This window comes from Hemitrygon akajei, chromosome 7 (assembly GCF_048418815.1).
Source record: "Hemitrygon akajei chromosome 7, sHemAka1.3, whole genome shotgun sequence".
In the NCBI taxonomy this organism is placed as follows: domain Eukaryota; kingdom Metazoa; phylum Chordata; class Chondrichthyes; order Myliobatiformes; family Dasyatidae; genus Hemitrygon; species Hemitrygon akajei.
In genome coordinates this window covers 6,135,853-6,161,594 of record NC_133130.1, presented here as the reverse complement: position 1 = coordinate 6,161,594, position 25,742 = coordinate 6,135,853, and the positions used below count along the sequence as shown (strand labels likewise).

At 43.1% G+C, this 25,742-nt stretch overlaps 1 protein-coding gene across 1 annotated transcript; it reads right to left on the bottom strand.

The window, feature by feature from the left end:
* Positions 1-3,072: 3,072 nt before the first annotated feature.
* LOC140729935 (T-cell-specific guanine nucleotide triphosphate-binding protein 2-like) lies at positions 3,073-25,315 on the bottom strand. The gene is made up of 2 exons (XM_073050103.1): positions 25,227-25,315; positions 3,073-4,543 (listed from the first exon to the last, which is right to left on the bottom strand). The coding sequence occupies exon 2, from the start codon at positions 4,535-4,537 to the stop codon at positions 3,320-3,322; it is 1,218 nt and encodes a 405-aa protein (XP_072906204.1). The 5' UTR covers positions 4,538-4,543; positions 25,227-25,315; the 3' UTR covers positions 3,073-3,319.
* Between the last annotated feature and the right edge of the window lie 427 nt (positions 25,316-25,742).

The window sequence follows — 25,742 nt, the reverse complement described above, 5'->3', positions numbered from 1 at the left end:
TCATGAGCTGATCCAATCTCCCATTTAGTCCCACTCCCCCACCTTCTCACCATAAACTTTGATGCCCTGGCTACTCAGATATCTATCAATCTCTGCCTTAAATACACCCAATGACTTGACCTCCACTGCCGCCCGTGGTAAAAAATTCCACAGATTCACCACTCTCTGGCTAAAATAAATTTATTTGCATCTCTGTTCTGAATTGGCGCCCTTCAATCCGTAAGACATGCCCTCTAGTAGTAGACTCCCCCACCATGGAAACAACTTTGCCACATCCACTCTGTACATGCCTTTCAACATTCGAAATGTTTCTATGAGGTCCCCCCTCATTCTTCTAAACTCCAAGGAGACCAGTCCAACAGCGTCAAATGTACCTCATATGTGAGCCCACTCATTCCTGGAATCATTCTAGTGAATCTTCTCTGAACACTCTTCAATGTCAGCACATTCTTTCTTAAATAAGGAGCCCAAAACTGCACACAGTACTCCAAGTGAGGTCTTACCAGTGCCTTATAGAGCCTCAACATCACATACCTGCTCCTATACTCTATTGCTCTACAAATGAGGCAAAGTCGATGAAATTGATGAGCTCATCAAGCACTACCAATGTAGTCGTCGATGTAGCAAAGGAAAAGTTGGGGAACAACACCAGTATAGATTTGGAGCATAGACTGTTCCACATAACCAATGAAGAGGCAGGCATAGCTGGGGTCTATGCGAGTGCCCATAGCTACACCCTTGGTCTGTGGAAAGTGGGAAGAGCTAAAAGGGAAGTTATTAAGTGTGTGTACCAGTAACAGGAGGAGTGTGGTGGTGTTGGGGAACTGGTGAGGTCTGTTGTCAAGAAAGTAGCAGAGGGGTTTGACGCCTTCTTGATGGGAAGTGGGTGTATAAGGATTGGACATCCATAGTGAAAATGAAGCGGTTGGGACCAGGGTACTGGAAGTTATTGAAGAGGTGGAGTGCATGGGATATATCCCAGATGTAGGTGGGGAGGGACTAAAGTATGGGTGACTAAATAGAGTCCAGGTAGACAGATATAAGTTTGGTGGGGCAGGAGCAGGCCGAAACAATGGGTCTACCGGGACAGTCAGGCTTGTGGCTCTTGGGGAGGAAGTAAAATCGAGCAGTGCGGGGTGTGGGAATTATGAGTTTTTTTTGGCTGAGGATGGAAGGTCTCCGGAGTTGATAAGGGTAATGATGGTACGGGAGACAATGGTTTGATGTTTTTTTGGTGGGGTCCTGTTCCAGGGGTAAGTATGAGGAGGTGTCAGAGAGCTGCCATTTGACCTCAGTGAGGTAGAGGTCTGTCCACCAGACTACTACAGCTCCTCCTTTGTCTGCAGGTTTGATGGTGAGGTTAGAATTAGTGCAGAGAGTGGAGGGCAGTGCGTTCAGTGGGAGTGAGTTTGGAACAGGAGAGAGGAGTGGTGAAGTTGAGACAGTTAATGTCTCGGCGACAGTTGGAGATTAAAAGATCGAGTGCAGGAGAAGGCCCGAGGGGGTGTCCAGGAGGAGGAGGATGTTTGAAGATGGGAAAAGGGGTCATCAATAGGGGGAGGGGAATCCTTGTTAAAGTAGTAGGCTCGGAGACATAGGCGACGGAAGAGTTCAGGATCGTGGCGGGCACGGAACTCACTGAGGTGTGGACAGAGGGGGACAAAAGTGAGGCCTTTGTTAAGGAAAGAACATTCTGCCTCAGAGAGCAGAAGGTCGGAGGCGATGGTGAAGGCACGGCAAGGGTTGGCGTTGGGGTCAGAGGAGGTTAAAGAGTGGGAGGTCTTAGGAGGGAAAGGGTGGTTCAGATGTTCAGGGAGAGTGGGAGGAGAGGAGGATGAGGGATCAGAGAATGGAGGGGTGATGAGGAGTGGAAGGAAGGTTGGGAGGCGTGGGGGAGATAGGTGATAATAGAGGAATAAGACGAGCAGTAGGAACCAGTGGCAGTAATAATGATCATGGTCTGGAGAGGGTCTGGAGCTGGGGGTGGCAGAGCCTATGGCCTGCAGGGCACCAGAACTGAGATCTGAGTCAGAAGCGAGTGGGTCCATGGCCCGGCGGGGGCTAGTGTCCATGTCCGGGAGGCCGTGGTTCCAGTCGGGGTCAGAGTCAGATGTGGATGGGTCTTCGGCAGGGTGTTAAAGATTTCAGCAAGGACTAGATGGGCCGAAGAGCCTGTTTTATGTTCTGCTACTCTTTGCATCTATGATTCTATGACTATGTATTGTATTTCGGGCCAGTAATCCTGCCACCTGCTGTGCAGTAAAACCTCTGTGTTGTTACCCTGCCCTCTCTCCCGATACACTGAATCACCTGGTTGCACTGGAGACCAGGATTCATGAAGGTTAATGGAATTCATCGCTGTTCACAAAGAATGAACACTGACCGAGGGGCAGTTGCTTGCTTCTGTCAGATCGTTTAATCACAATTCAAAAGTACATCGAAATATTACAGAAGAAGAAAACAAACATTAAGCTGGACTATGATGAAGGGTGTGTGCACACTGCTTGTCAGATTTAGCTACTGCATCGATACTTGGACTCAATAGCACAGGAGATTGAGATTAAATTCCAGCAGGGCTGAGGAAATTAAATTCATTGAGCTGAACGATTCGACATTAAAGCTGGGAACAGTGACATGAATCCATACCTCACTGGACCCGGCACTGAATAGGGGTAGGATGTAATCATTGCCACTCCGTTGTCACTGGAACTGCTCGTTGGTAGGTGGACCACCGGACCCTCCAGTTCTGATGAACCATCACTGCCTAAAACGTTGACTATTTATTCTTTTCCATAGATGCTGACTGGTGTGTTGAGTTCCTCCAGCATTTTGTGTGCATTGCTTTGGATTTTGAGTATGTGGAGAATTTCTCGTGTTTGTGACATTAAACATCTACACCAGGATTGCTGAATGTAAATTAAATTGTGAGGCATTCTGATGCAAAATGCTGCAGATGCTGGAAATCTGAAATAAACCTGGAAGAGGTGGGTGGTTCATTGAGTCAGGCAGTGACTTTGGAGAAACAGCTCCCGGAAAATGATGGTAACAGGGATAGCCCTCCTATTGGGGTAACAGGAAACACTTGCACCAAGCATTGTTAGGATTAACAGGAGTCCTGATGAATTGTTTATTCCCCTCCATTGATGCTGCCTGACCTGTTGAATTCCTGCTGTGTGTTGTTCATGATTTCCAGTACCTTCAGCATCTTTTTTCCAGATGGGGATGGGGTGCCAGAAAGACCTTGATTTTGGGTGATAGATATCAGGATGGTGTGACATTCCTCAGGGATAGAGTACAATGGGCACACTGATAACAGCCCTCAGTTACCGATGCCTTCAGAGGAAGCAGCTGCCTTGGCATTTTTAAGGACAATTTTAGCTGTCTCCACCATTGCATCCAGTGAACTGTTCAGCATCATGAGAGTCACCCCAAAGGATGATGTTGCCCCAAAGATAGAGCCCAAAATGAGTACAAAGTCAAGGAAGGGCTCGGCGATTGTCAGCGCCATTGCCACTCTGCTTCTCTGCATCAACAACACTACCTGCTGACGTGTGATCTCCCCGAACACCCAGTTGTGCTCAGTACCTTTTTTCAGATCCTCTACACTTGTCTCCACTCTCTGGGCCAGTTTGCTGAGTGATGCCTCATCCAGACCAAGGTTCTTCCGTATGAACAGGATACCAGTGGTAATGAGTGCCAAGTCACAGGCAAGGGACAAACCCGGAATGGGAACTACACCAATAGCCCCCGAAATGGCAGACAGCATCTGGATGAAACGCCGCAGAGCCTGACGTTTACTCTCTATAGCAGCTTCAGATGTGTTGGGGAGAGCTGTGATGAATAGATTCTTCTGTGTCTCCGAAAGATTGGATACCACAGCTTCCCTTAATTTAGCAAAATCAAACTGATCTAGGTTAAAGGCCGAATAGAGATAAACGGTAGGTTTCTCTATCCCTGCTGCCTGTAGTGAGGAGACGCAATATGCCCTCACACTCCGGAACATATCCTTCTGGTTGTAATCCTTCTTGCGCCTTTCTGCCCTGATAGTCTCGTCAATCTTAGAGCGCACCAGGTAGAAAGGTTTGCCCACCTTCTTCAGTGCTTCAGCCAGTAACTTGTCATACTCTGTGAACCGAGAATCAGTGACAATGATGCCCAAATCATACTGGGAAAAGTTGGTTTCCTTCATGAACTGTTTCACCGGAAACATTGGTGTGTTCAACCCAGGGAAGTTATAGTACTGAACGTTAGGAAGGGTGGGGTGGGCATAAGGTGTTATCTCCTTGCTGGTCTCTTTAGTTCCAGTTGGGGCAGCCCCTTTCTCATTCTCATTCAACTCAAGCAGGGCATTGATCAGGGTCGATTTGCCCGACCCGGAGTCACCCATTACCGCAATCCGGATCCGTACATTTTCGAACTGCTTGGATTTTCTCTCAATGGCCGATTGAAGACCCGTCTCCCCTTCACATTGATAGGCAGACACCAGATCCTTCACATCCTTGGTGCTGTAATACAGGTTGGAAAGAACACCAGCCATTTCCCGCTGAAAGAGGAAAACATGTATATTATGTTGGAGAAGGATGTCATTGTGGAATCGCAAGTCCTGTTTGAACGAGCCAAATTAATTTAAGTCAGCTTGTGACACACGTGAGAGGGTGGCAATGGTAGCTTGTTTTTCTATTCGGAGGATGGAAACTACAGGTGATTAACAGGTCTCCTGCATTTTTTAATTTATGTTAACAACTTGCATGAGAATATTAGTTCTATGTTTAGTCAATTTGTGGAAGATAACAATGTTGGTGGTACAACAGATGGTGGAGAAGGTTGTCTGAGATTACAGCAAGATCCAGAACACTTGGGCATTTTGGACAAAGTGTGGCAGTTGGAATTTAGATAGATAGATAGATAGATAGATAGATAGATAGATAGATAGATAGATAGATAGATAGATAGATAGATAGATAGATAGATAGATAGATAGATAGATAGATAGATCGATAGATAGATAGATACTTTATTCATCCCCATGGGGAAATTCAACTTTTTTCCAATGTCCCATACACTTGTTGTAGCAGAAACTAATTACATACAATACTTAACTCAGTAAAGAATATGATATGCATCTAAATCACTATCTCAAAAAGCATTAATAATAGCTTTTAAAAAGTTCTTAAGTCCTGGCGGTAGAATTGTAAAGCCTAATGGCATTGGGGAGTATTGACCTCTTCATCCTGTCTGAGGAGCATTGCATCGATAGTAACCTGTCGCTGAAACTGCTTCTCTGTCTCTGGATGGTGCTATGTAGAGGATGTTCAGAGTTATCCATAATTGACCGTAGCCTACTCAGCGCCCTTCGCTCAGCTACCGATGTTAAACTCTCCAGTACTTTGCCCACGACAGAGCCCGCCTTCCTTACCAGCTTATTAAGACGTGAGGCGTCCCTCTTCTTAATGCTTCCTCCCCAACACGCCACCACAAAGAAGAGGGCGCTCTCCACAACTAACCTATAGAACATCTTCAGGATCTCACTACAGACATTGAATGACGCCAACCTTCTTAGGAAGTACATTCGACTCTGTGCCTTCCTGCACAAGGCATCTGTGTTGGCAGTCCAGTCTAGCTTCTCGTCTAACTGTACTCCCAGATACTTGTAGGTCTTAACCTGCTCCACACATTCTCCATTAATGATCACTGGCTCCATATGAGGCCTAGATCTCCTAAAGTCCACCACCATCTCCTTGGTCTTGGTGATATTGAGACGCAGGTAGTTTGAGTTGCACCATATCACAAAGTCCTGTATCAGTTTCCTATACTCCTCCTCCTGTCCATTCCTGACACACCCCACTATGGCCGTGTCATCACTGAACTTCTGCACATGGCAGGACTCCGAGTTATATTGGAAGTCTGATGTGTACAGGGTGAACAGGACCGGAGAGAGTACGGTTCCCTGCGGCGACCCTGTGCTGCTGACCACCGTGTCAGACCTACAGTCTCCCAACCGCACATACTGAGGCCTATTTGTCAAGTAGTCCACTATCCAATCCACCATGTGAGAGTCTACTCCCATCTCCGTTAGTTTGTGCCTTAAGATCTTGGGCTGGATGGTGTTAAAGGCACTAGAGAAGTCAAGGAATGTAATCCTCACAGCACAACTGACCCCCTCTAGGTGAGAGAGTGATTTGTGCAGCAAATACGTGATAGCATCCTCCACTCCCACCTTCTCCTTATACACAAACTGAAGAGGATCCTGGATGTGCCTGGTTTGTGGCCTCAGATTCTGTATTATCAGCATCTCAGACGTGTGCAAAGTCAGTAATTTCAGAAACATAAGTTGTGCAGGTCAAATACAGCATCGGTATCATAGGTAGACAGGGCAGTGATGCAGTGTCAGAAGTCGGTCTAGAAGAATAATATGTTCGCTAAACACAGGAGAAGTGAAGATAATCAGAAAAAAGAGTGCAAACTTTTTTAGTGTTTGCTAACAGCTTTACAAGTAAAAGGGTTGCAACCTCTTAACTCACTTCAGCTGACTGGTAAAGTAGCAGAGAACTGGAAAACATTCAAACAGCATTTCGAAATTTATTTATCGACGATCAAAGCAGAAAATAAAACAGTAAAAACGAAAACTGCCATTATATTCCACGTAATAGATCATGACACAATTCAGATATATAACCATTTGAAGCAGTTTGTATACCAAAGCGTAATGTGACATATGAAAGATATAAATTCTTTACATGTAAGCAGAAAACTGGTAAAACGATTGATCAATTTCTTACCGAGTTGAGAAACTGCAGTAAAACATGCAAGTTTGCAGAGCTGACAGACTCTCTCATTAAAGACAAAAGTGTTTGCAGCATTTTGGATAATGCTGTGAGAGAAAGACTCTTAAGAGAACCAGATGATAATTTGGAAAATGCTTTGATTCTCTGCAAAGCTTCGGAAACTGTAAAGTCACAGGGTAAAGAGCTTTTTATTGAGAACTGCTGCATACACTCTGTGAATAACCGTGAACATATTATAATAAATAATGAAATGGAAATGAAACCAACAGAGAAATAGAGGTCATCTGAAAGAAAGAAAAACTATGTGTTCACTGTGGGAGGGAGTACCAACCTAAAAAATGTCCAGTGTGTGGGAAAATGTGCAATCACCGTGGTAGAGTAATCATTTTTCACACTGTTGCACAAGTAGAAAGAATATAAAAGAAGTAAATGCACTGCTTGTAAATGAACTTTAGGATTTTTTTTATTGATGAGCTTTGTGAAAATAAACAAAGTAAGAATGTCTGGACTATTCCATTGCAAGTGAACCAAAACAATATTGTGTTTAAACTTGATACTGGAGCACAAGTAAAATGTTTTTGTGGAATCTGAGTTTAAAGCATTAAAGCCAAGACCAAATTTACATCAGAGAAATAGACATCAGACAGAGCGTGGAAGGTTTAAAAAGGGAAGCAATCTTCAATTTTTTTTTTTGATTCACAGCAAGGAGGCAGCGAAGTATGTCACCGTTTTTTGGGAGAAAATTCAGATCGAATTTTTTTTTTAACTACTTGGGACAGGAAAGGCATGACTGCACAGTCGCGTGACCTCAGAGCATGTAAGGCTTAAAAAGAACACTGCCATATCCAGCAGGCAGTGGAGAGAGAGGGTGCAGAGTGATAGGGCTTTGGCTTAATGGGATTAGACGGAAACGGGAAGAGGCTTCCTGCAACCCTTGAGTCTTATGGTAAAGGGGTAAGTTACAGGTTTATTTATTTAGTAATAACAGTAGCATTAGAGGTATGCATCTAGGATTAGTGTTGTGCTTGAAGTGCCAGATGTGGGGACCCTGGGAGACTCCCAGCCTCCCCAAGGATTACATCTGCTCCAGGTGCATTGAGATGAGGCTCCTTAAGGACTGTGTTAAGGATCTGGAGCTGCAACTTGATGACCTTAATCTAATTAGGGAAAATGAGGAGGTGATTGATAATACCTATACAGAGATAAGTGGATAGCACCTCTGTGACAGCCCCCCTCAGAAATTAATATATCATTTTAGATACTGTTGGAGAAGTTGACCTGGCAGAGGAAGACCACAGTACTTAAGAACTGTATCAGGGTCGATTTGCCCTGATACTGTGACAAGTATTTGTACAAAGTACAGTGAACTTCTGGCACTCTGCCCAGTGCCGTGATCAGGAAAGCAAGGAGAAATGCAGTAGTTATAGGGGATTCCATAGTGAGGGGAACAGACAAGAGATCCTGCGAGCCAGACAAGTATACCCAGATGATGTGTTGCCTCCCTGGTGCCAGGGTACAGGATGTCTCAGGTCGGGTCCAGAGATTCTGAGAAGAGAGGGCGAGCAGCCTGAAGTCCTGGTACATGCTGGTACCAATAGCACAGACAGAAAAAGAGAGGAGATCCTGAAGGAAGATTACTGGGAGCTAAGAGGAAAATTGAACAGACGGACCTCCAGAGTAATAATCTCAGGATTACTGCTTGAGCCACGCTCTAATGAAGGTAAGAATAGCAGAATTATACAGATGAATGTGTGGCTAAGTAACTGATGCAGAGGGCACGTCTTCAAATTCTCGGATCATTGGGATCTATTTTGGGGGAGGTTTGACTTATTCAAAAACGATGGGTTACACCTGAACTCAAAGGGTACCAATATCCTGGCGGGATTGTTTAATATATCTACTAGGGAGGGTTTAAGCTAAGTTGGCAAGGGGAGGGAAACCAGGATGTTAGGGTTGAGTAAGAGCAACATAGAAATGTCAAAGATACTGTGCAGCAAAGATGGCAAGAAAGACAGGCCGGTGAATAGACAGGATAATCTGCTGTGTGATAGAAATATAGCAAATTCGGTAACAGATACTGATTTAAATGCACTGTACTTAAATGCACGCAGCATTAGAAATAAAGTGGAAGCCCTTGTTGTACAGCCACAGGTTACATAATATGACATTGCGGCCATCACCGAGTCATGGCTAAATGATGGATATGACTGGGAGCTGAATGTCCAAGGATACACAGTGTATAGGAAAGATAGGAAGGTAAGTAAAGAGGGTGGCGTGGCCCTGATGGTAAGCAACAATATCAAATCAGTGAAAGATGGGACATAGGATCAGAAGAGGTAGAATCCTTATGAGTGAAGTTAATAAAATGGCAAGGATAAAAAGACACTAATAGAAGTTATATACAAACCTCCAAACAGCAGCCGAGATGTGGACTACAAGTTACAGCTGGAAATAGAAAAAGCGTGTCAGAAGGAAAATGTCAAGATAATTATGGTGGATTCTAATAGGAAACTGGATTGGGAAAGTCAGGAAGGTACTGGATCTCAGGAGAGGGAGTTTGTAGAATGCCTATGGGATGGCTTTTTGGAGCAGCTTGTCCACAAGCCCACCGGGGGATCGGCTGTTTTGTATTGGGTGCTGTGTAATGATCCTAAGGCGATTAGGGAGCGATAAGTAATGGAACCCCTTGGAAGTAGTGATCATAATATGATTGAGTTCAGTTTCAAATTTGAAAATGAGAAGTTGATATCAGGTATATCGATATTTCAGTGGAACAAAGAAAATTACAGTGGTATGAGAGAGGAACTGGCCCAAGTTGATTGGAAAAGTAAGCTAGATGGAGGGACGGTAGAGCAGAATTGGATGAAATTCCTACAAGAAATAAGGAAAATGCAGGAAAAAGATATTCCAAGAAAAAAGAAATTCACGAATGGAAAAGTGGCACAAATGTGATTAATGAGAGAGGTTAGGACTAAAATAAAAGCAAAAGAGACGGCGTACAAGGAAGCAAAAATTAGTGAGAAAGCTGAGGACTGGATTGCTTTTAAAAACTTACAGAAGGAAACTAAGAAAGTCATTAGGAAAGAAAAGATGAATTATGAAAGGAAGTTGGCAATTAACATAAAAAAGGAAAGTTGGCAATTAACATAAAAAAGGATACTAAGTTTTTTTCAATATATGAAGTGTAAAAGATTGACAGGGATAGACATAGAACCGATTGAAAATGATGCTGGAGAAATTATAATGGGTAACAAAAAGATGGCAAAGGAACTAAATGAGTATTTTGCATCAGTCTTCAAAGTGGAAGACATTAGCAACATACCTGATTGTCAGAGGTCTGAGAATAGAATTAGGTACAGTCAAGGTTACCAGAGAGAAAGTGCTTGGGAAACTAAATGGACTAAGGATAGATAAGTCTCCCGGACCAGATGAGGTGCACCCACAAGTTCTGAAGGAGGTGGCTTTGGACATTGTGGAGGCATTGGAAGTGATCTTCCAGAAATCAATATACTCTGGCATGGTTTCGGAGGACTGGAAGGTTGCAAATGTAGTTCCACAGTTTAAGAAAGGGGGTAGGCAGCAAAAAGAAAATTACAGACCTATTAGTCTGACATTGGTTATTGTTGGAAAGTTATTGGAGTCGATCCTCAAGGACAAGGTTATGAAATACCTCGAGGTGCATGACAAGATAGGCCCAAGCCAGCATGGTTTCATGAAGGGAAGATCCTGCCTCACCAACCTATTGGAATCTTTTGAGGTAATCACAAATAAGATTGACAAGGGAGAGGCTGTGGATGGTGTGTATTTGGATTTTCAAAAGGCCTTCTATAAGGTGCCGCATAAGAGACTGCTTAATAAGATGAGAGCCCGTGGAATTACAGGAAAGATATTGGAATGGGTGGAGCATTGGTTGATAGGCAGAAAGCAAAGGGTGCGAATAAAAGAATCCTATTCTGGTTGGTTGCCATTTACTAGTGGTATTCTGCAGGGTCGGTGTTGGGGCCGCTTCTTTCTACACTGTATATCGATGATTTAGATTATGGATTAATTGGTTTTGTGGCTAAGTTTGCGAATGACACCAAGATAGGTGGAGGAGCAGGAAGTGTTGAAGAAATGGAAAGGTTGCAGAGAGACTTGGTCAGTTTAGGAGAGTGGACAAAGAAATGGCAGATGATACACAATGTTGAGAAATGTACGGTTGCACATTTTGGAAGAAGAAATAATTGGGCAGATTATTATTTAGATGGGGAGGAAATTCAAAAATTAGAAGTGCAAAGGGACTTGCGGGTCCTCATGCAGGATACCCTAAAGGTTAACCACCAGGTTGGATCAACAGTAAGGAAAGCGAATGCTATGTTGGCATTCATTTCAAGAGGAATAGTGTATAAGAGGAAGGAGGTTTTGATGAGGCTCTATGGGGCACTGGTGGGACTTCATTTGGAATACTGTGTGCAGTTTTGGGCCCCCTATCTTAGAAGGGATGGACTGATGTTGGAGAGAGTTCAGAGAAGATTTACGAGGATGATTCCTGCAATGCAGGGGCTAACATATGAGGAGCGTTTGTCGGCTCTTGGACTGCATTCATTAGAGTATAGAATAATGAGAGGGGATCTCATAGAAACATTCCGAATGTTGAAAGGTTTGGACAGAGTAAATGTGTAAAGGTTGTTTCTCCTGGTGGGTGAGTCCAGGACAAGAGGCCACAGACTTAGAATTAGATGGTACCCATTTAAAACAGAGATGAGGAGTATTTTTTAACCAGAGGGTCATGGATTTATGGAATTCGTTGCCACATACAGCTGTGGATGCCCTATCATTGAGGGTGTTTAAGGAAGAGATTGATAGGTATCTAATTAGTCAGAGTATCAAGGGATATGGGGAAAAAGCCAGAAATTGGAACTAGATGGGAGAATAGTTTAGCTCATGGTGGAGTGGCAGAGCAGAATCGATGGGCCGAATGGTCTACTTCTGCTCCTTTGTCTTGTGATCTTGTGAATATAAAAGTGAGTGGGTATTCAGGTGTAGACATTCCAGTTAAAGGAACATGTGTGTCAAAGGTGTCACACAAAAATATTGTGCACATGCTTTCATTTGTGGTCGTGCCAAAAAATGTAGAGTCAGTAATGGGTTTATCCGCCTGTGAGAGACTGAATTTGGTGAAAAGAGTATTAGTCCTGGACAGTGACACAGAGTCAGACTACAATGGCTTGATGAAAGAGCAAGAGAGGACAGGATTGGATTCTAATGGTCTTGGAGCTTTTGTTCGACGGGAGATGAAGAGAGAAAATGCTGGGGAGAACCGGTCGTAGGATACGACCCGGTGGGAGACCCCTTTGTTGGAGATGGATTGCGAGCAACGTTTGGAAGGTGATGTGTGTTTTCATGCAGGCCAAGGCCCCAGCATGTGAGTGACAGAAAACTTCAAGAGGAGCTCCAACCTGTGCACATTTGACTGTTTAATTAGAATGGGCTCTTTTTTGTTTTTCTTTCTTTTCTTTACTAACCCTTTAGTTAGGTAAGTTTCAGAAATATAATTCCTTTAATCCTGTACAGTTATTTCTGGGTTGTCTGCATATCTGGGTTGAACTCCACCTGCTACATCTCAGCCCAGTTCTGCATTATATCAATGCCCTGCTGTAAACTTTGACAACCCTCCAGGCTATCCACCTCACCCTCAACCTTTGTGTCACCAGAGGAAAGCAAATTGCACAGCATCCACACAACCTGGTGTAAGGGGGTTTCTTCTTTGTGAGGGTTTTTTTTCTTTCTTTTTTTTATTACTGCATATGTTAATCAAAATAGCTTCTTTGTTTTGTTAAAAGTATGACTGCTTCTTTGTTGCGAGAGAGTGCTAGAAGCTTGTTTGGGTTAAAATTTACTGATAACGAGAGTTGTATTCATTTGTTAACCAATTGGGATTAATGTTGTTCTTTCTTCTGAGTCTGTAAGCTTTGGCGGGCACTTTGGGGAGTCGGCGCGGGTGGGAGAGAGAGAGAGGACGTGATGCTGTAAGCTGGGCGAGGAACAGACCCCAAGCTGGGGTGCAAGGCCAGGAGGAACCACAAGGAGAGGAGACGAGGATAGCTGTGCTTGGTTGACCACTTCGGGTGGACCTGAGCTGCGAGTCGAGGAGTTCGGAGGGGATCGAATGGTGACCAGAAGACTTCGGTAATTGAGCTCCAACGGTTGTGCACGAAGTGGTTTGGACTTTGATAAGTTTGGCGCCTTTTCTTTATTTTCTTTTCCTTCCTATATACTGTATCGTTATTAATCACTTAGTTATAGTAATCTTTATAAATTGTATTAATTTAATCGTATATGATGTACAGTCTGTTCTTTGGCGAGGCGGGGACATCACACAGCATCCACAGAAGCTGATTACCCAGTTTGGCGGGGCCGAAGGCTGCTCCCCCTAAATGAGACGGAGCTGAGTGAGCCTGAGGCGACCCACGTGGTTACATTGGGTATGGGGTGGGAGATCCATCTCAATTGCATGGGTTTGGCAGGACTAGAGTGGGTCTTACCTAGATTTATGCAGCCGAGGAAGCCACTGGGACTTCACACCATATAATTTTGTAACAAATCTCTTATCATCATCTTGTGCTGTAGGGAATAATGTTCTAACCTGCTAAAACTTTTCCTGTACCTCATCTCCTCAAGACTCAACCATATCCTTGTAAACTTGCTCTCGATTCTTTCAACTTTATTTACATCTTTTCTGTAGTTAGGCAATCATAGTTGCACACAATACTCCAAATATAGTCTCACCCATTTTTTCACAATCTCAGCATAAGGTCCTAACTGCTGTACTCAGATTTATGAAGACCAATGTGCCAGAAGCTCTCTTTACGACCCTATCTAACTGTACCTATGATACCATATTCAATGAATTATGGATCTGTGTTACCAGACTCCTCTGATCTACCACACTATTCAATGGCCTAGCGCTCTCTGTGCAGGTCCAACCCTGGTTCACCTTCCCAAAGTGCAATACCTCACACTTGCCTACATTAAATTCCATCTGCCATTTTCAACCTATTTATCCAGATAGTCAGGATCTCACTGGTTAAATAGGCTTCCTCATTGTCCACTTTCACCCCCATCTTGGAGTCATCCAAAAATTTGCTGATGCAGTTTTCCACATTACCAGCCAGATATTCGCTATGAATGATAAATAATATAGAACTGAGCAGTGATCCTTGCTGCACACCACTAGCTACAGACCTCTCATAGAGAACTCACTGGTATCTGCCACGAAACAAATGTATAATACAATCTATTACCTGATCGTGAATGCCAAGAGACCAAACAGACCAAACTCTGATGAGAGGCTTTGTTGAAAGTCTTACTAAAGTCCATTTAGACTATATCCTTCATCAACTTTCCTGGTAGCCTCTTTGAAAAAAATCTATAAAGTTTGTTAGATGTGACCTACCACGTGAAAAGGGAGCTAGACCATCTCTAAACAGTCCTTGTCTATCTCGTGCCTGTCAGGTGGAGGGGAATTGCACAGCCAATGCAGAATATACCTGTGGCAGATCCCCTCAATAATAATTATATAACCATATAAACATATAACAATTACAGCATGGAAACAGGCCATCTCGGCCCTTCTAGTCCGTGCCGAATGCTTACTCTCACCTAGTCCCACCTACCTGGACTCAGTCCATAACTCTCCTTTCCTTTCCTGTCCATACACCTATCCAATTTTTTTTTTTAATGACAAAATCGAACCTGCCTCTACCACTTCTACTGGAAGCTCGTTCCACACAGCTACCACTCTCTGAGTAAAGAAGTTCCCCCTCGTGTTACCCCTAAACTTTTGCCCCTTAACTCTCAAGTCATGTCCTCTTGTTTGAATCTCCGCTACTCTCAATGGAAAAAAGCCCATCCATGTCAACTCTATCTATCTCATAATTTTAAATACCTCTATCAAGTCCCCCCTCAACCTTCTACGCTCCAAAGAATAAAGACCTAACTTGTTCATCCTTTCTCTGTATCTTAGGTGCTGAAACCCAGGTAACATTAGATACTATTGAAGGGGACTATATAATGGGCGGAGCAAGAGTGACCAGCTCTCTGGTGCTGAGCTGATGCTGTGGCTCAGAAGATTAGATTAGATTCAACTTCATTTTCATTCTGCTGAGTACAGATACAAAGCCAATGAAATGCAGTCAGCATCTAACCAGAAGTGCAAAAGAATAGCGTTTGCAAAATAACTGTGAATAAAAAGTAACTGCTACAGCATACAAATATAAAAGTACTGAGACAGTACAATATGGGTGCAATATGACTTAGCGCTGTGATGTGAGGTTCATCAGGGTCACAGCCTCAGAGAAGAAGCTCTTCCTGTGCCTGCTGGTGTGGGAGCAGAGGCCTCTGTAGTACCTACCAGATGGGAGGAGAGTAAAAAGTCCATGGTTAGGGTGAGATGCATCCTTGATAATGTTTTTAACCCTGCACAGGCAGCTTTTATGATAGATGTTCTCAACAGTGGGCAATTGGGTGCCGCTAATCTGCTGGGCAGTTTTCACCACCCACTGGAGTACTTTGTAGCCCGATATGGGACATTTGCCATACCACACTGAGATGCAGTTGGTGAGTATGCTCTCAATGGTACAATGTCCGTCAGTATCCTGGGACAGAGGTGAGCTTTCTTGATGCTCTTCAGGAATAAAGGTGCTGTTGCGCCATTTTGATCAGGATGGAGGAGATCAGGGACCAGCTGAGATCATCAGAAATGTGGACGCCAAGGAATTTGAAACTTGATACATGCTGTACTACAGCTCCATTGATGTAGTTGGGGACGTGAGTGTGACTGCTAGCATGCCTGAAGTTCACAATGATCTCCTTGGTCTTTGGGGTGTAAAGGGCCAGGTTGTTGTCGGCACACCACGCAGCCAGGTGCTGGACCTCGTCCCTGTAGGCCGTCTTGTCATCTCCTCTGATCAGGTCAACTATCAATTTCAACTACGAAACAAATGAAATAGATAGACAAGGAGAGGAGGTCCTACAGAGAGATTTTAGAGAGCTTGGTAGATAGCTGAGAAACAGTACCTCCAGGATAATAATCTATGGGTTATAGTCTGTGCCATGTGCCAGTGAGGGTAAGAACAGGAGAGTTAGCTGCTGAAAGCATGGCTCAGGAACTGGTGCAGTAGGCAGGGATTCAGATTTATGGATCATTAAATTCTCTTCAGGGAAGGTATGATCTTTATAAAAGAGACGGGTTACACCTGAACCAAGGGTTCAATATCCTTGCGGGCAGGTTGGCTGGAGTTGTTTGGGTAGATTGAAATTAATTTGACAGGGGGGTGGGAATTGGAGTGTTGGTGCTGAAGAAGAGATAGTTGGTTTACAAACAGAGGCAATATGTAGTGAGACTTCTTGCAAGATGATGCTGATGATAGCACAAAATTGCAGTCAACAGGATGGGAAGTCAAAGCAAACATAAATGCCAAAGAAAGGGCATATAATAGAGCAAAAACTGGTTGGAAGTTAGAGGATTGGGAAGCTTTCAAAACCAACAGAAGGAACTAAAAACTCATTAAGAAGGTAAAGATGGAATATGAAAGTAAGCTAGCCAAATAATTAAGGAGGATCCAAAAGTTTCTTCAGATACATAAAGTGTAAAATAGAGGTGAGAGTGGATATCAGCATGCTGGAAAATGATGAGGTAGTAATGGGGGGGGGGGGGGGCGAGGAACAAAATGGCAGATGGACAGAACCACAGATAAAGTTATTGGGAAGTTGAAAGATCTGAAGGTAGATAAGTTACCTGCACCATGTGATGTACACTACAGAGTTATGAAAGCCATGGCTGGGGAGATCATGAAGGCAATAGAAATGAGTTTTTAAGAATCACTAGATTCTGGAATGGTTCCAAAAATCTGGAAAATTGGAACTGTTGCCCCTCTCTTCAAGATGGGAGAGAGGCACAAAAAAAAGCTACAGGCCTGTTATTTTGACCTCAGTGGTTGAAGTTGATTATTAAGGATAAGGTCTCAGGGTACTTGGAGAAACATGATAAAATAGGCCTTAGTCAGCATGATTTTCTCAAGGAAATAGCTTGTTAGACAAATCTGTTGGAATTCTGTGAAGAAATAACAAGCAGAATCGACAAAGTTGAATCAGTTGATGTTGTGCACTTGGATTTTCAGAAGGACTTTGACAAGGTGCCACACATGAGGCTGGTTAACAAGCTATAAATCCACGGTATTACAAGGAAGATTCTAGCATTGATTGGCAGGAGGCTAAAAATGGGAATAAAAGGAGCCTTTTCTGAGTGGCTGCTGGTGACCTGTGGTGACCACAGTGATCTGTGACGGAACGGATAATTTTCAGATTATATGTCAATGATATAAATGATAGAATTGATTGTTTTGTTGGAAGGTTTGCAGACAATATGAAGATGGGCAGAGTGGCAGTTAGTTTTGAGGAAGTAGAGGAACTACAGAAGGACAGACAGATTAGGAGAATGGGCAAAGAAGTCTCAGAAGGGATACATTGTTGGGAAGTGTTTTGTCATGCACTTTGGCAGAGGAAATAGTTGAGTATTTGCAAAATGCAGCAAAAATACAAAAAACTGAGTCACAAAGGGACTTTGGAGTCCTTCTGTAGGATTGTCTAAAGGTTAATATGCTGCTTATGGTGAAGAAGGCAAATGCAATGTTAGCAATCTTTTCAAGAGGACCAGAATATAAAAGCAAGGATGTAATGGTGAAATTTTATAATGCACTGGTGGGGTCTCACTTGGAGTATTGTGAGCAGGTTTGGGCCGCTCATCTTAGAAAGGATGTGCTTAGAGTTCAAAGCAGTTTCATGAAAATGATTCCAGGATTGAGCATCCTGTCAAATGAAGAGAATTTGATGGCTCTGGGCCTGAGTTCCCTAGAGTTCAGAAGAATGAAAACTGACCTCATTGAAACCCATCACATGGTAATAGGCCTTGGTAGAGAGGATGTGGAGAGTATGTTTCCGATGGTGTTAGAGTCTAAGACCAGAGTACAGAGTCTCAGAATAAAGGGGCATCATTTTAGAATGGAGATGAGGAGGAATTTATTTCACCAGAGAGTGGTGAGTCTGTGGAATTCGTTGAAACAGGCAGCTGTGGAGGCCAAGTCTGTAGTTATATTCAAGGCAAAGATTGATAGATTCGTGATGGGTCAGGGCATAAAGGGGTATGGGGAGGAGGGAGGGGATTGGGACTGAGAAGAATTTTAGATCAGCCATGATGAAATGGCAGAGCAGACTCAATGGACCAAATAGCCAGTTCTGCTCCTATATTTATGGTCAGATGGATATAGGGGTCCCTAAATACTCCATATCCAGTCACTTTCTGAACATAGAAAGCATTAGTCATTTTGGAATATTCAAACACCTCTCTAGAATTGGTACAGCTATCAGCATTTTGCCAGGCATGGAGGGGTGTGCATTCCATGGACAGTGAACCAGAGTGGGGTCTACAGATCAGTTCCAACAACTACGACATGGGTCCACTGCAGTGTTACTGTAACTGAGTGAGCTGAGTCTCAATGTTCATCTTGTGGCCTTAAGAATCCATGTTGTTGATGATAAGACCAAAAGACTATAAGACATAGGAGCAGAATTAGGCCATCTGGCCCATTGAGTCTGCTCCGCCATTCAATCATGGTTGATTTTTTTTCTATTTCCTCCTCAATCCCTGTTCCCGGCCTTCTCCCCGTAACATTTGATGCCATGTATGATCAAGAACCTATCAATCTCCGCCTTAAATACACCTCCACAGCTGCCTTTGGCAACAAATTCCACAAATACAGCACCATTTGGCTAAAGAAATTTCTCCACATCTCTGTTTTGAAAGGGCGTCCCTCTATCCTGAGGCTGTGCCATCTTTTCCTAGACTCTCCAACCACGGGAATCATACTTTCGACATCTACCCCAGTCTAAGCCTTTCAACATTTGAAAGGTTTCAATGAGATCTCCCCTCATCCTTCAGAACTCTAGCGAGTACAGACCCAGAGCAATCAAATGTTCCTCGTGTGATAACCCTTCCATTTCTGGAATCATCCAGCACATCTTTCCAAAGATAAGGTGCCCAGACGTGTTCACAGTACACAAGGTGAACCTTCACCAGTGCCTTTTGAAGCCTCAGCATCACATCCTTGCTCTTATATTCTAGACCTCTTGAAATAGTGTTAACATTGAGTCACCAATGACTCAACCTACAAGTTAAGCTTCTGGGTGTTCTGCACATGGACTGCCAAGTCCTTCTGCATCTCAGATTCCTGGATTTTCTCCCTGTTTAGAAAGTAGCCGGCACATTTATTTCTATTACCAAAGTGCATGACCATGCATTTCCAGCATTGTATTTCATTTGTTACTTTCTTGCCCATTCTACTAATATGTCTAAATCCATCTGCATCCTAGCTATTTCCTCAACACCACCTGCCCCTCCACGAATCTTGGTATCATCTGCAAACATGGCAACAAAGCTATCTATTCCATCATCTATATCATTGATATACAGCTTAAAAAGAAGTAGTCCCATCACTGACCCCGTGGAACACCACTAGTCACTGGCAGCCAACCAGAAAAGCATCCTCTTAATCCCACACACTGTCTCCTACCAATCAGCCAATGCTCTAACCATGGTAGTAATTTTCCTGTAATATCATGGGCTCTTAACTTGGTAAGCGACCTCATGTGTGGCACCTTGTCCATGGCCTTCTGAAAGTCGAAATTTACAACATTCACTGCATTCCCTTTATCTATCATACTTGTAATCTCCTCAAAGAATTCCAACAGGTTCGTCAGGCAGGATATACCATAAAGGAAACCATGCTGGATTTGTACTTGTCGCAATCACAGATTCCGCAGTGCAGAAGATACGGCAATTGCACTTGTGAATATGCATGTGTCAGCTAATTATTCTTTCATTGTGATAGTATTTAACTCCATACTTGTCATCATAGTGATTGTCGAGACATGGACACAGCACAGCAATGCTTCGCTGCCTGTTTGCATTTGGCCTTGCCTGAGAAATTGGACTGTCAAGTCAACTGACTCTCAAGACTAGCAGTGTTCATTCAATATTCAGTTGTTCTTTTCAGCCACAGTGTAGGCTTCATTTTCCTTTTGACAGCTTTAGTTAACGACCTGCTTGGCCTAGAGTTTATTGTTTTATTTTCCCTTTGACACTGTTCACATTAAAGTTTGTGAACTATCGATTGCTTCAGTGTCTCTCACTCCACACTTGGGCCGTATCCAAACCTGGTGACAGTACTATCTTGTCCTGTGTCACCAAGTACTCCATCACTTCACCCTTAACAATTGACTCCAACATCTTGATCCCAGATTCAATATTCCACTGACAGCTCTGTTCACAATCTCACCACTCGGAGTGAAGAAGTTTCTCCTCAGATTCCCTTAAAATATTTTGCATTTCATCTGAACCTATGACTTCTAATTCCAGTCTCACCCAACCCAAGGGGAAAAATCAAGCAAGCATTTGCCCTTCCTAATTCTGTTGGATCATCCTTCAATCTGCTGCACTCCAGGCAATAAATTCCTAACCTTTTCAACTCTGCCTGTAAGCCAGCTCCTGAAGTCCTGACAAAATCATTGTAAAATTTCTCTGCACTCTTTTGATCTTATTGATGCCCTTCCTGTAGGTAGACGACCAGAACTGGACATAATACTCTGAATCAGGCTTCTAACCTTCAACGTCAAAACAACATCCTAACCTCTGTACTCATAGCTTTGATGAATGGAGACCAATGTGCGAAAAATTCTCATTCAGACGTTATCTATGTGTGATGCCACTTTCAAGGTATTATGGATGTAATTCATGTTCTATTCCTGCCCTCATTTGTCCCCCCAAAGTGCAACACGTCGCACTTGTCTGGTTCAGCTTCTATCTTCAAACATCCTACCCAATTTTTCCAGCTAGTTGAAATCTCGCTGCAAGCTTTGATATCTTTTCTGCCTGTCCACTGCTCTCCCATTCTTGGTGTCATCCACAAATCTGCTGAACTGGTTACCACATTACCCTCTAGATCACTAAAATGCAACAACGGGTGCAGCAGGATCCCGGGCAGCACACGATGAGTCACACCGAGGCGATGGGCTGGTAATAACACAGACAGGGATTGGCTCTGAGAGCACCTACACTCTTGTCTGCTGCAACAAACAAGATAAGATCTCATGGTGGCATTGCATTTCAATCCAATATCCCATTCGCACACTGCTATACCTTCCTCTACTGCCATGATGAGCCAAACACAGGTTGGTGGAGCAAAGTCATATTCCGTCTCAGTAGTCCCCAAATTGACTGTCATTGACACAAATTTCTTTAAGTTAACCTCAGTCACTGTATCCTCTTCCTTTGTCTCCGCTCGATGCCATTGTCCCCTTAATCCTTCTCAGTCCCTTCCCACCCTCAAAACCAGATCATCGCACTCCTCATGTTCACCACATCCTTCCCTTTATTAAATGCTTCACCGCCCTCTCCTAACGTTCAGTCTATTAGCCCCTTGCTTCTGATATGATTACGTCCTTTTACCATTCCCTTCCAACCGCCTTTCCATCACCTGCATCACCTGCCAGCTTGTACTCCTCACCCTCCTCCAACATGTTATGCTGGCTTCTGCCTCAGTCCTTTCCACTGCCAATGAAGGGCCTCACCTTGAAAAGTCAACTGCTCATTTCCCTCCAAAGCCTAAACTTCTGAGTCCTTCCAGCATTTTGCTTGTATTGCTGCTACCGGAGGGGAGGTCTACGGGGTTGGACGAGGGGGTGTCCTGTCAGTTCGAATCCAAGGACAAAATTTGCTAATATTCAGTCAATCACTACGAAACTATCGCAAATATCAAAAATTTACCTTGGCAGTGTTCAGTTTCCCTGCAATATCACGGTTACTACATTTGAGGGTCTATACAAATTCTCGTCAGTTTCAAACCCAGACAATGATTGGAAATACTCGGTAACGTGATTGGAAAATGCTAAAGATATAAACATTTTACCTGTATAGAGTTCAGTTTCCCTGCTGTTACACGCCTGTTTACAGAATTGTTTAGAATGTCGCTTAGTGCTCCCAATACAGAACAAAATTAATTCTGGGCACCCTCTGAATAAATATAGAACATAAAACATTGCAGACTCTTGGTCCATGTCGCTGCGCCCATCCTTTAGCCGAATGACAATACCGAACCTGCCTCTACCACTTCTACTGGAAGCTCATTCCACACAGCTACCACTCTCTGAGTAAAGAAATTCCCCCTCGTGCAACCCTTAAACTTTTGCCCCTTAACTCTCAAATCATGTCCTCTTGTTCGAATCTCCCTTACTCTCAATGGAAAAAGCCTATCAATGTCAACTCTATCTATCCCCCTCATAATTTTAAATACCTCTATCAAATCCCCCCTCAACCTTCTACACTCCAAAGAATAAATACCTAACTTGTTCAGCCTTTCCATGTAACTAAGGTGCTGAAACCCAGGTAACATTCTAGTAAATCTTCCCTCTACTCTCTCTATTTTGTTGATATCTTTCCTATAATTCGCTGACCAGAACTGTACTCAATGCTCTGATTTATAAAGGCCAGCATACCAAAAGCTTTCTTCACCACCCTATCCACATGAGATTCCACCTTCAGGGAACCATGCACCATTATTCCTAGATCACTCTTTTCTACTGCATTCTTCAATGCCCTACCATTTACGATGTATGTCCTATTTGGATTATTCCTACCAAAATGTAGCACCTCACACTTATCACCCTTAAACTCCATCTGCCATCATTCAGCCCACTCTTCTAACTGGCCTAAATCTCTCTGCAAGCTTTGAAAACCTACTTCATTATCCACAACGCCACCTACCTTAGTATCATCTGCATACTTACTAATCCAATTTACCACCCCATCATCTAGATCATTAATGTATATGACAAACAACATTGGACCCAGTACAGATCCCTGAGGCACACCACTAGTCACTGGCCTCCAACCTGACAAACAGTTATCCACCACTACTCTCTGGCATCTCCCATCAGCCACTGTTGAATCCATTTTACTACTTCAATATCAATACCTAGCGATTGAACCTTCCTAACTAACCTTCCGTGCCGAAGCTTGTCAAAGGCTTTACTGAAGTCCATATAGACAACATCCACTGCTTTACCCTCATCAACTTTCCTCGTAACCTCTTCAAAAAATTCAATAAGATTTGTCAAACATGACCTTCCATGCACAAATACATGCTGACTATTCCTAATCCGACCCTGTCTATCCAGATAATTATATATACCATCTCTAAGAATACTTTCCATTAACTTACCCACCACTGACGTCAAACTGACAGGCCTATAATTGCTAGGTTTACTCTTAGAACTCTTTTTAAACAATGGAACCACATGAGCAATATGCCAATCCTCCAGGACCATCCCCATTTCTAATGACATTTGAAATATTTCTGTCAGAGCCCCTGCTATTTCTACACCAACTTCCCTCAAGGTCCTAGGGAATATCCTGTCAGGACCTGGTGATTTATCCACTTTTATTTTCATTAAAAGTGCCAGTACTTCCTCCTCTTTAATCGTCATAGTTTCAGTAACTTCCCTACTTGTTTCCCTTACATTACACAATTCAATATCCTTCTCTTTAGTGAATACCGAAGAAAAGAAATTGTTCAAAATCTCCCCCATCTCTTTTGGCTCCACACATAGCTGTCCACTCTGATTCTCTAAGGGACCAATTTTATCCCTCACTATCCTTTTGCTATTAATATAACTGTAGAAACCCTTCGGATTTATTTTCAACTTACTTGACAAAGCAACCTCGTATCTTCTTTTAGCTTTTCTAATTTCTTTCTTAAGATTCTTTTTTACATTCTTTATATTCCTTGAGCACGTCATTTACTCCATGCTGCCTATATTTATTATTGATCTCTCTCTTTTTCCGAACCAAGTTTCCAATATCCCTTGAGAACCATGGTGCTCTCAAACTTTTGACCTTCCCTTTTAACCGAACAGGAGCATAAAGATTCTGTACCCTCAAAATTTCACCTTTAAATGACCTCCATTTCTCTATTACATCCTTCCCATGAAACAAATTGTTCCAATCCACTCCTTCTAAGTCATTTCGCGTCTCCTCAAAGTTAACCTTTCTCCAATCAAAAATGTCAACCCTGGGTCCAGTCCTATCCTTCTCCATAATTATATTGAAACTAATGGTTTTGTGATCACTGGACCCAAAGTGCTCCCCAACACATACATCCATCACCTGACCTGTCTCATTCCATAACAGGAGATCCAACACTGCCCCTTCTCTAGTCAGTACCTCTAATGATTGCTGCAAGAAACTATCCTGCACACATTTTACAAACTCCAAACCATCCAACCCTTTTACAGAATGGGCTTCCCAGTCTATGTGTGGTAAATTAAAATCTCCCACAATCACAACCTTGTGCTTACTACAAATATCTGCTATCTCCTTACAAATTTGCTCCTCCAATCTCGCTCCCAATTAGGTGGTCGATAATACACCCCTGTAAGTGTTAGTACACTTTTCCCATTCTTCAATTCCACCCAAATAGTCTCCCTAGATGAACCCTCTAATCTATCCTGCCAAAGCAGCGCTGTAGTACTTTCTCTGACAAGCAATGCAACACCTCCACCTCTTGCCCCTCTGATTCTATCACACCTGAAGCAACGAAATCCTCAAATATTTAGTTGCCAATCACACCCCTCCTGCAACCATGTTTGACTAATAGCTGCAGCATCATATTTCCAAGTATCAATCCATGCTCTAAGCTCATCCGCCTTTCTTACAATACTCCTAGCATTAAAATAGATGCATTTAAGAATCTCTCTACCTCTTCCTCTCTGTTTATCCCTAACAAAGTGATCAACTTTATTATCTTTTTCTTCTTTCTCCCTTACATCTTCGGTCTGAGCACTCCCCTTCTCTATCACCTGCCTATTCTCCCTCACACACTGTCTACTAGCTTTCTCTATTTGTGAACTAACCTCCTCTCCCCTAGTCTCTTCAAATTGATTCCCACCCCCCAACCATTCTAGTTTAAAGTCTCTCCTGTAGGTCCCAATGATCCAGAAACTTGAATCCCTGCCCCCTGCCCCAATCCCTCAGTCACTCATTTATCCTCCACCTCATTCCTACACTCACTATCCTTGTCTTGAAAATTTGTCCTTAGTCAGGTGAAAAGAATACTCGACTCCTGAGCCTCGTTTCAGGTCCTTCGTTTTACTTGGTACCAAAGAGAAAGAGGGCTAGTCTCCACGAGCTCCAGACTCTACTCTCCTGTAACACTAGCGTCTTTTTATACAGTTCTGCATAGTAACAGCAGATTTTTTATAATATATCCAATCATTGTATAGCAACATTACCATGCCCTAACAATATGTTACCATTCACTAAAAAAATCTTGGAGTGAAAGGAGCACTTACAAGTTAAAATGTTTTGCAGAGCTCAGCACGGTGGTTTCCGTTTCTCTGGTCACAGCAGATGTCCCATACCTTATCTCGCAAGAGTTATCACCTCCTGTTTTCTATTTGCACACAAAGGACTTTGCTTTGCAGTGTTCATTGTCCCTAGTCACGTAGCTAATTAACCCTTTTTCTTCCTCACTCCTACCTTACAGAGTCACCACCTATTTCACCATGCCACTCCTACATTAAAGTGCCATCCCTGCATTACCATATCACTACTACATATTTTTATATATACAAAATACCTTTGTTACAAAATCAGCTCTATATATACAAAACAGTGACTAACACAATTGCTTCACTACAAATACACAATAAACATTAAACTAAAATGTTTCCATCTCTGTCAATGGTGGCAGTAATCGCCTCGCGGAGACCAGTGGTCACAGAACACCTCTATGGTCGCTGTGGACTGTGCATGTTCCCTCTACATTACAGTGTCACTCCTACATTACCCTGTCACCACCAACGTTC